This window comes from Tupaia chinensis, unplaced genomic scaffold, assembly GCF_000334495.1.
Source record: "Tupaia chinensis unplaced genomic scaffold, TupChi_1.0 Scaffold139757_1, whole genome shotgun sequence".
Classification (NCBI taxonomy): domain Eukaryota; kingdom Metazoa; phylum Chordata; class Mammalia; order Scandentia; family Tupaiidae; genus Tupaia; species Tupaia belangeri.
This window is the reverse complement of record NW_006199637.1, coordinates 635,666-645,281: the sequence shown is the minus strand read 5'-3', so window position 1 is coordinate 645,281 and position 9,616 is coordinate 635,666. Positions and strand designations below refer to the sequence as shown.

At 37.0% G+C, this 9,616-nt stretch overlaps 1 protein-coding gene across 1 annotated transcript in view; it reads left to right on the top strand.

Moving 5' to 3' along the window:
- Positions 1 to 8,144, top strand: part of PPP1CB (protein phosphatase 1 catalytic subunit beta) — a 42,719-nt gene extending 34,575 nt beyond the window's left edge. The window contains exons 7-8 of the mRNA XM_006162126.2: positions 3,557 to 3,691; positions 6,332 to 8,144. Of these exons, the coding sequence (XP_006162188.1) occupies positions 3,557 to 3,691; positions 6,332 to 6,436 (240 nt within the window). The 3' untranslated portion in view covers positions 6,437 to 8,144. The remainder of the gene's footprint in view (positions 1 to 3,556; positions 3,692 to 6,331) is intronic.
- Positions 8,145 to 9,616: the final 1,472 nt, after the last annotated feature.

The window sequence follows — 9,616 nt, the reverse complement described above, 5'->3', positions numbered from 1 at the left end:
TTCTCTTAGATCTGCAGTTGGGCTCAACACATTCAAGCCTCAGCACAATCTTCTTTGTAGTTTTTGCCTTTTTCCGGAAAATAGGCTTAGTCTGTCCACCACAGCCACTCTGCTTCCTGTCATAACGCTGCTGTCCCTGAGCATACAGAGAATCCTTGCCCTTTTTGTACCGTGTCACTTTATGAGGTTGGTGCTTGTCACACTTCTTACAGAACGTCCGGCGGGTTTTAGGGACGTTCACCATGCTTGCAGGCCTGCTATCTGCACAAAAAGAGAGGATTGTCTGCTTTTGAGCTGTTGATAGATTCAGGAATTTATTAATTTATTTTTTGGAAATTGAATCAAACTTTTCTCACTTCCTGACCCCTCTAGAATTGGAAAATATTTGTGGATATTCTTTTTTTTTTTTTTGAGAGGTTTTCACTATAGGGCGCATGCGCTCACCAGAGAGAGTGAGAGAGAGAGAGAGACAGAAAGCGAGAAGTCACCCCTAAGGGGGGATGGATGGTCACACCGCAATCCCTTCTCCTCCATTCTCCTCTCAGGATCTTGGGCACGCACGCACACGCGTCCGGCGTGAGTTTTAAGCCACCGGGTCCGGGACGCGAACTGCGGTCGACTACGTGGGAGTCCAGCAACATAGCCATTACGCTAACTGCTGGTTCCCTGGATATTCTTATTTTGTGGCAGAATGGTTATTTGCATAAGTTCAAAAGTATCTGTTGTATTGCACCAGAAATTTGAAATACTGGTTATTGCCAGGGCTTTGACTAGAATGTCATTTCTGAAGATATGACCAGAAAGCTAAGGAACTAAGGTAGATCTCAAGAAAGCCAACAGAAGCTCTTGGAAAGATTGCCTGGTACCATAAACAGTTCTACCTGGCAGATAAGTAAGGAACCTAACTTCCTGACAGGCCCAAAAAACTTTTAAATACAGGTATTTAAAGGCACAGGCAAATGGTGAGTCCCTGACTTGGCTTAGTAGGGAGAATTTTTTTTGTGAGGGTAGGGGGAGGATTTTTGCTATAGGGCGCGTGTGCTTGCCAGAAAGTGGGAAATCAACCCCCCACCCCCACCCCCACTCCGGAGGGGATGGCCATGCCACAGTCCCTTCTCCTTCATTCTCTTCTTGGTATCTTGGGCACGCATGCACATGTGCCTGGCGTGAGTTTAAGCCACTGAGTCCGGGTCTCAAATCACGGTCGACTACATTGGAGTCCAGTGACATAGCCATTTCGCCATCTGCTGGTCCCATCTTGGGAGACTTTTCAAAGTGTCTAATTTGAAGTTCTTATAAAAGGTTCCAGCAAAGGCAACTAAATCAGTTAGTATTCTTATGGGGCTTTGTACAAATAACAGACAAAATTGAGACTAATTTTTTTTTTTGGTCAAATAAGTTAGTTTATGCCTCTTTGGTAAAAGGTATGGAGAAAGAAAAAAAATGTTTTAGAAGAAAATTACACTGCACTTATTACTAGATTTTTATCTTTGTCCATACCTATTTTTTGAGTTTTTAGTATCTGCCTACTGTTTGAACAGAAGAATCCTAACCTTTTTCCTAACTTTAAGTCTTAGGCAAATTCTTCTTAATGTTGTATTTTGATTTACTGAAGCTAAAACTGTTTTTCTTGAAATTTAAAAAAACATGAAAAATACACATACACAACACACACACACCTATTTAATGACCTCAGTAAGCTATATAGCCTCAGTTAGGTGCTATTTTATAATGTGTTCATCCTATTCACTCAGTTTTATGCCTAAAACCAGACATGTGTTCATAGGTATGTTTATATCTGCTGCACTTGCTATTGAAAGTATTTAGATTGGTTAAGATCTTTTGTGAATCAATAAAATATGGGGAAAAAAACTATAAATGACTATTAGGCATATTGATAGTTGACCAATATTAACCAACAATATTAACAAGTCAATATTGGTCAATATTATGGTATATCCATACAACAAAATTTATGTAGCCATTAAGATATATGTATAATCTCTAGAAAAATGCTGATGATAATATACATAAAAATATCTTTGATGAAAAAATAAAATGAATTAAACAGAAAGAAAAAAACACTCGCACATGCGCCTGGTGTGTTTTCAAGCTGCTGGGTCTGGCACTGGACCATCTAGCCACCTTAACTTCCATGCCACTTCCTGGCCCCAGTATAAGAGTTATTTTTAAAAATAAATAATTTTTAAGTTTTTTTCTTATATTAGCAAGTATTGTAAGATAATTTTGCTTATCAAAGGATACCTAAACTAGACTTTAAAAAGGAATTTTGCCTACTGTAATTTAGTATAAAATGTTTACATGCTATTTCCCACCTCTCAAATTTATAACGCTACAAAATGTGAACTGTTTAATTCATCCAGAAATTGACAATAGATTCTAGAAATTATGGTAAATCATTAAGGAAACAAATTCTACATATTAAGATTTAACCTATCAGCAGCTAATTTAAGGAGCCAGTCTATGTAAATCAAACTTAGTAATGTTTTCAGTGTTTAGTTTTATAAAACTAATAGAAAATATAAAAGCAAACCAAAGAAAAAAGCTCTTCACAGATCCTTCCCTTGTCTAGTTGTTGCTCATTTTATCAAAGATTTTGCATTAATATTAGGTCATCAGAAAAGTCATGACACATTTTTGCATAGAACATAGAACATATGTCATGACTGTTCCAGTGACCCAATAGTTGGATTTTAAGTGCCATTGCAGTTATCTTTGGTGTCCCAGCTCCATATAGTCACTGTATCCATTCACATATATATATATATTTTTTTTTTTGAGAGGTTTTTGCTATAGGGCGTGTGTGCTTGCCAGACAGACAGAGAGACAGAGAGACAAAGTGAGAAATCATCCCCCAGGGGGGATGGCCATGCCGCAATCCCTTCTCCTCCATTCTCCTCTTAGTACCTTGGGCACACACGCACATGTGCCCGGTGTGAGTGTTAAGCCACCGGGTCCGGGACGTGAACCACGGTCGACTACGTGGGAGTCCAGCGACATAGCCATTATGCTAACTGCTGGTCCCTCCGTTCACATATTTTGATTCAAGGTTGTTTAGTAATAGTGAATTTATTATTTTATTTAAGCAAAGTCCTTGCCATTGTAGAAAAGGCATAGCGGGTGTGTCTAAAATTATTATTTTATTTATTTTAATTTGCTGTAGGTCATATGTGCTTACCAGAGAGAAAGTGAGAAAGCACTCCCTTCCCTTTCCCTTTCCCCTTCTTTTTTTCTTTCTTATGTGACCAGAGAAGGAGGGAGGGAGGGAGGGAGGGAGGGAAGCAAGCAAGTTACCAGCTCCAAGACTCAAACCATAGTCAGCCATGTGGAAATCCAGTGCCCTTAACCACTACACTACCTTCCGGCCCCAGTTTTAATGCTTTAAGCAAAGTTTAAAAATAAAAATCACAATTTGCGAGACAAAACGGAATTTTTTTGGCCACCTTAATCTCGATTAGTATAGGTAATTTAGGATTACATATTAATATGTGTTTTTTTTTCTTTTGACATTTCCTTTGAAAATGGAAAACTACAGGTAGTAGAAGACGGATATGAATTTTTTGCTAAACGACAATTGGTAACCCTATTTTCAGCCCCAAATTACTGTGGCGAGTTTGATAATGCTGGAGGAATGATGAGTGTGGATGAAACCTTGATGTGTTCATTTCAGGTAAGATGTGAATATAAATTTATAACAATCAGAAACTTGTGAGGAGAATCTTAAAGATTTATGATGTTTCCTTGAGCAAATGTGAAAAGTCAGTGTAATTCAGAAATTATTATCATGTAACACTCATCAGAGATTTCTGTTTTAATTCACAAAGTTTCCAGACTCCTTGGTTTATATCAAATATGAGGACTTTAGGAACCTAATTATGTCGATCATCCTTGATTCAAAGTCCTCTCTAACCTGTTAGATAGTGGTTTACCTCCTAAAAGAATGTACATGTAATGAATAATTTATAGAGTTTGTTTTCTTTAGTAAGGTGAGTGGGTGGGATAGATTAGGGAGAGAGAATTACAGACTCAGGTGAAAATAAAGTAGACTGAAAAAAATCTTAAGTAATCTTAAGTTCTCAATTTATAAAGGGCAGTGACATTTACATTTTAAAAAGGGGCTTGCTCTAGCTTTTGTATAGCTCTGTACAGAATCATTCTTGTTCATTGACTGAAACTGCTTCAGTTTTTTGTTTTGTTTTGTCAAGGTTATTTTATGTCCCAGACATGCACACACTATATTTCTTTTTCTTTTTTTTTCTTTGGAGAGGTTTTTGCTATAGTGCATGTGTGCTCACCAGAAAGACAGAGAGAGAGATAGAAAGCGAGAAATCACCCCCCTTGGGGGGATGGCCACACCGCAATCCCTTCTCCTCTATTCTCCTCTCGGGATCTTGGGCACGCACGCACACTTGCCTGGTATGAGTTAAAGCCACCAGGTCCGGGATTTAAACTGCGGTGGGCTACATGGGAGTTCAGCAACATAGCCATTGGGCTAACTACTGGCCCCTGTATTTCTCTTTTTAAAATGTACCTGGGCTCTCCCATGCCTCTTTTGCTTCACCATATTTAACTGTCCCCATCAACTAATATAATTGTATAGTAAGTGGTTGACTTCTAATCAGGCCTTAGCCTTGGGCAGCCATCACAGTGAAATTGAATTAATATATTATTTTTCACAGAGGCAGTATAGTGCTCTGAATAATTTGAAGAAATACTCCTAAGTCTTTTATATACATTTTCCTTATGAAAGTATGACATTTACTACCTTTAATGTAGGTTAAAGCTCTATTTACACCTACCAGAATGAGTATAATAAAAAGACAGTACAGGTGTCAAAAAGGATATGGAGAAAATTGGAATCATCATACATTGATTGTAGGAATATAAAGTTGTACAGACTCTTTGGAAAATGTTTTGGCAGTTCTCCAGCAAGTGTACATGCCCCATAGCAAAAATGTTTCTTACAAAAATAAAAAAATAACAACATCTGGGATCAGCAGTTGGCCCAATGCCTATGTCGCTGGACTCCCATGTAGTCAACCACAGTTCAAGTCCCAGACCCGGAGGCTTAACCTCGTGCCAGGAGGGTGTGTATACTCAAGATCTCAAGAGGAAAATGGAGGAGAAGGGATTGCAATGTGGCCATCTCCCACTGGGGGATTATTTCTCACTTTCTGTCTCTGTTTCTCTCTTTCTGGTGAGTGCACAAGCCCTATAGCAAAAACCTGTCCAAAAAAAAATTCTGAAAAGTTTGTGACTTGCTGAAGATGAATTATTCAGCTAAATAAATATGCAGAATCTTCAGAAGAATTTCATGGAAAAATATGTGTAATGAAAAAGCTATGCCTGGGGAACCAGCAGTTAGCGTAATGGCTATGTTGCTGGACTCCCACATAGTCGACCATGGTTTGCATCCCGGACCCGGTGGCTTAAAACTCACGCCGGGCACGTGGACGTGCATGCCCAAGATCCCGAGAGGAGAATGGAGGAGAAAGGATTGTGGCGTGACCATCCCCCCTGGGGGGTGATTTCTCGCTTTCTGTCTCTATGTCTCTTATCTGTCTGACCAAGCGCACGCGCCCTATGGCAAGAAGCTCTCAAAAAAAAAAACTATGCATAGATTTCAAAATGTTGTGCACCAAAGTAAACTTGTACTTCAGTTGTTTTTCCACAAACTTTTTGAATTTCACTGTTGAAATTGGGAACCAAAGTCTTTTGACTTTTAAACCAGTGTTATATTCCTCACGAGAATAATAAACCAATTTCAAAAAATTTTTTACTGGGACCAGCAGTTAGCATAATGGCTATGTTGCTGGATTCATGTAGTTCACCGCAGTTCAAGTCCTGGACCTGGCGGCTTAAACTCACGCTGGGTGTGTGTGCGTGCGTGTCCAAGATCCCAAGAGAAGAATGGAGGAGAAGGGATTGCAGCGTGGCCATCCCCCCAGGGGGTGATTTCTCGCTTTCTATCTGTCTCTCTCTCTCTCTCTCTCTGTTTGGTGAGCGCACACGCCCTATAGCAAAAACCTCTTTAAAAAAAAAGAAAAGAATTTTTTACTTAAATCTGAAGATTGGGAGGTTAATAGGATTTGTATATTCAAGCTTTTGTTACTAAAATATGAATGGAAGTAGAAATAAGTGTTCAGATATTCGCATTCTTTAAATGTGAGAAACATTTGTGGAACTTTTGCTGTTTTACATTGTTGCACTTTTATCATTTGTGTTTATGGAAAGAACCAACCATTGTAACAAAGTTCTTAAATTCATTGCTGTACTTGAAAGTATAACATTGTTAATAATTTATTTTAAGATATTGAAACCATCTGAAAAGAAAGCTAAGTACCAGTATGGGGGACTGAATTCTGGACGTCCTGTCACTCCACCTCGAACAGCTAATCCACCGAAGAAAAGGTGAAGAAAGGAATTCCATAAAGAAACCATCAGATTTGTTAAGGACATACTTCATAATATATAAGTGTGCACTGTAAAACCATCCAGCCATTTGACACCCTTTATGATGTCACACCTTTAACTTAAGGAGACGGGTAAAGGATCTTAAATTTTTTTCTAATAGAAAGATGTGCTACACTGTATTGTAATAAGTATACTGTTATAATATTCAACAAAGTTAAATCCAGATTCAAAGTTATCCATTAAAGTTACATCTTCACGTATCACAATTTTTAAAGTTGAAAAGCATCCCAGTTAAACTAGATGTGATAGTTAAACCAGATGAAAGCATGATGATCCATCTGTGTAATGTGGTTTTTAGTGTTGCTTGGTTGTTTAATCATTTTGAGCTTGTTTTGTTTTGTTTTGTTTGTTTTTGCTAGAATAATGGCAAGTATTTCTATTTTTTTTCCCTAAACATTTTAAAAAGTGGATTATGGAAAGAGCTTTAAAGACATTCACCAACTATTATTTTCCCTTGCTTATATACCTGTTTGATCTTACTAAGAAAACTGTGTCTAATAACAGTAAAAAAGGATTATAGAGATTGATAGTTTTTAAGAATGTACAAACTATCCAATCCAGTGATTTTAATCAAAACAGTTTGACTGGGGAAACTTTACAGCTAATAGTGAATATTTTGCTTTATACAGAAATTGCCACTGATTTGGACTTGTGCACTCTAATTTTTAACTTATTGATGCTCTATTGTGCAGTAGCATTTCATTTAACTTTAAGATAAGGCTCATATAGTACTACCCAACTAGTTGGTAATGTGATTATGTGGTACCTTGGCTTTAGATTTTTAATTCGCACGAAAACACATTTTTTGGCATGCTTAACTTTTTGGTAACACCCTCACCTGCATCAGTTTTGTTTTTTGGGGTTTTTGTTGGTTTTTTTTGTTGGTTTTTAAATTCACAGAACATGAGAATCCTTTTTTGACAAGCCTTAGAAAGTTGACACTATCTTTTTTTATTTTTCTCCCTCTGTTCGAAGGATGTATTTAAATGAGTGCTGGTCAGTGGGACATTTTGTCAACTGTAGGTATTGGGTGCTTAATTGTCTAATATTGCCATGTGAATGTTGTATACGATTGTAAGGCTTATGTCACTAAAGATTTTTATTCTGATTTTTCATAATCAAAGGTCATGATATTGTATAAACATGCTTTGTAGTGAACTATAGTAGCAATAATTTCTGTACATGATCAAGAGTATTGCAGCTTTTCTTTTCCTGTTTTTTAAGGGTTAGTATTAACAAATGGCAAGGAGTAGAAAAGTCAACATAAAGATTTTAGGAGAAATTTACAAGACACAGATTTGTGATTCTTTGGATGTGACGCTATTGGATGTGATTCTCAAAGCTTTTATTGAGCATTATCAAATTTGTAAGCTTCATGGGGATGGACATCATATTTATAATGCCCTTCTATATGTGCTACCATAGGTGTGAAATTCTTGACCTTACTATCGTCTTTGAAAATGTTAAATTGGGAATTCTGTTAACTTCTTTTATGAATTGACGCATTGTATTACTGCAAGAGATATTTGATTTTCAGCACAGTGCAAAAGTTCTTTAAAAATGCATATGTCTTTTTTTCTAATTCCATTTTGTTTTAAAGCACATTTTAAATGTAGTTTTCTCATTTAGTAAAAGTTGTCTAATATGAAGCCTGACTGATTATTTTTATTTCTTTTACTTTCTTTTCAATGAGACATTTAAACACATGTTATTCAGATTTATGCTTGACATTTATTGAACTGATTTTTCTGAAAGTATTCATGAGTACATTAGGTTAGGTCACACAAGTTTTTATCCTGTTTGGAGGATAAGTTGACCAATTTCTTACACTATACCTTTGTAGTAGTTACATTGAAACAGACCTAGAAAGTAAAACTGTGGCAGGGAAAGAACAATCCTTAGTTAAATAACATTAATCTAGATCCTACTGACAGGGTCTTTGTAGAAATGTGTCTAGGTCAGAACAAAATATGGAAGAATTACTAATTAATCATATTAATAGTTGGTCATTAAATTTTAAGTGTGGACCAGCAGGTGGTGTGGAGGTTTTGGTGTCTAGGTCACACATGGATGACTATGAGGTTCAAGTCCCAGACCTAGCACTTTGAAAATCATGCCAACAGTGTGTGTGTACGTGTGCACATGCAGAGTCCCAAGAGGAAAATGAAAGAAAAGGGATTGCACCCTGATTTCTCACTTTTCCTCCCTCCCCTTCCATTCCCTCCTTCTCTCTCTGTCTCTGTGTGTGTGTGTCTCAATCAAGTACATGTGTCCTATAATAAGACAAAACAAAAAAATTATTCAAGTACTTTTAAAAACCACTCTATGCATATAATGTATTCATTACATATATTATTAATTGGTACCTTTGCTACTTGAAATAGAACTTTGTTTATTGGGGGAAAAATATCCTGTAATTCTGGTGTCACTAATTTATATTGTTCTTCCCTCTGATTTTTCCAGTTTAATGATTTACTGTATGCATTTTTAACCAAATTATACTCAGAATCATTTAATAAACTAGATAATCTGCTGTAGTGTGATAGACCATGTGGGCTGTAAACAAAGTTGTTACAGTCGATTTCTGTTCTTGCCTAGACAAGACCAACTAAAGTGGACCATTTACATTTGGAGCTTTAACATTCATTTTTCTATTTTAAAAAAATTCTTTTGAGATTTATGTATTTTTATTATTTATTTTTTAATTTGACCAGAGAGAGAAAGAAAGAAAAAGTGAGAAAGCAAGCCACCAGGTCTGGGACTTTAACCATGGTTGTCAGCCATGTAGGAGTCCATCATCTTCACCACCACACCACCTGCTGGCTCCTTAAAAGAGACTTTTGCTATAGGGCATGTACACTCACCAGAGAGAGATAGGAAAGTGTGAAATTACCCCCACCTCCTGTGGGGGTGGCCATGCCACAATCTCTTCTTCATTTTTCTTTTAGGATTTTGGGCACACATGCACATGTGCCTGGTGTGAGTTTCAAGCCTCTGGTCTGGACTCGAACCACAGTCAGCCACATGGAAGTCCAGCAACGTAACCATTATACCATCTGCTGGTCCCTTAACATTCTTTTTTTTTTTTTTTTTTTTTTTTTGGGGGATTTTTAATTGAGGT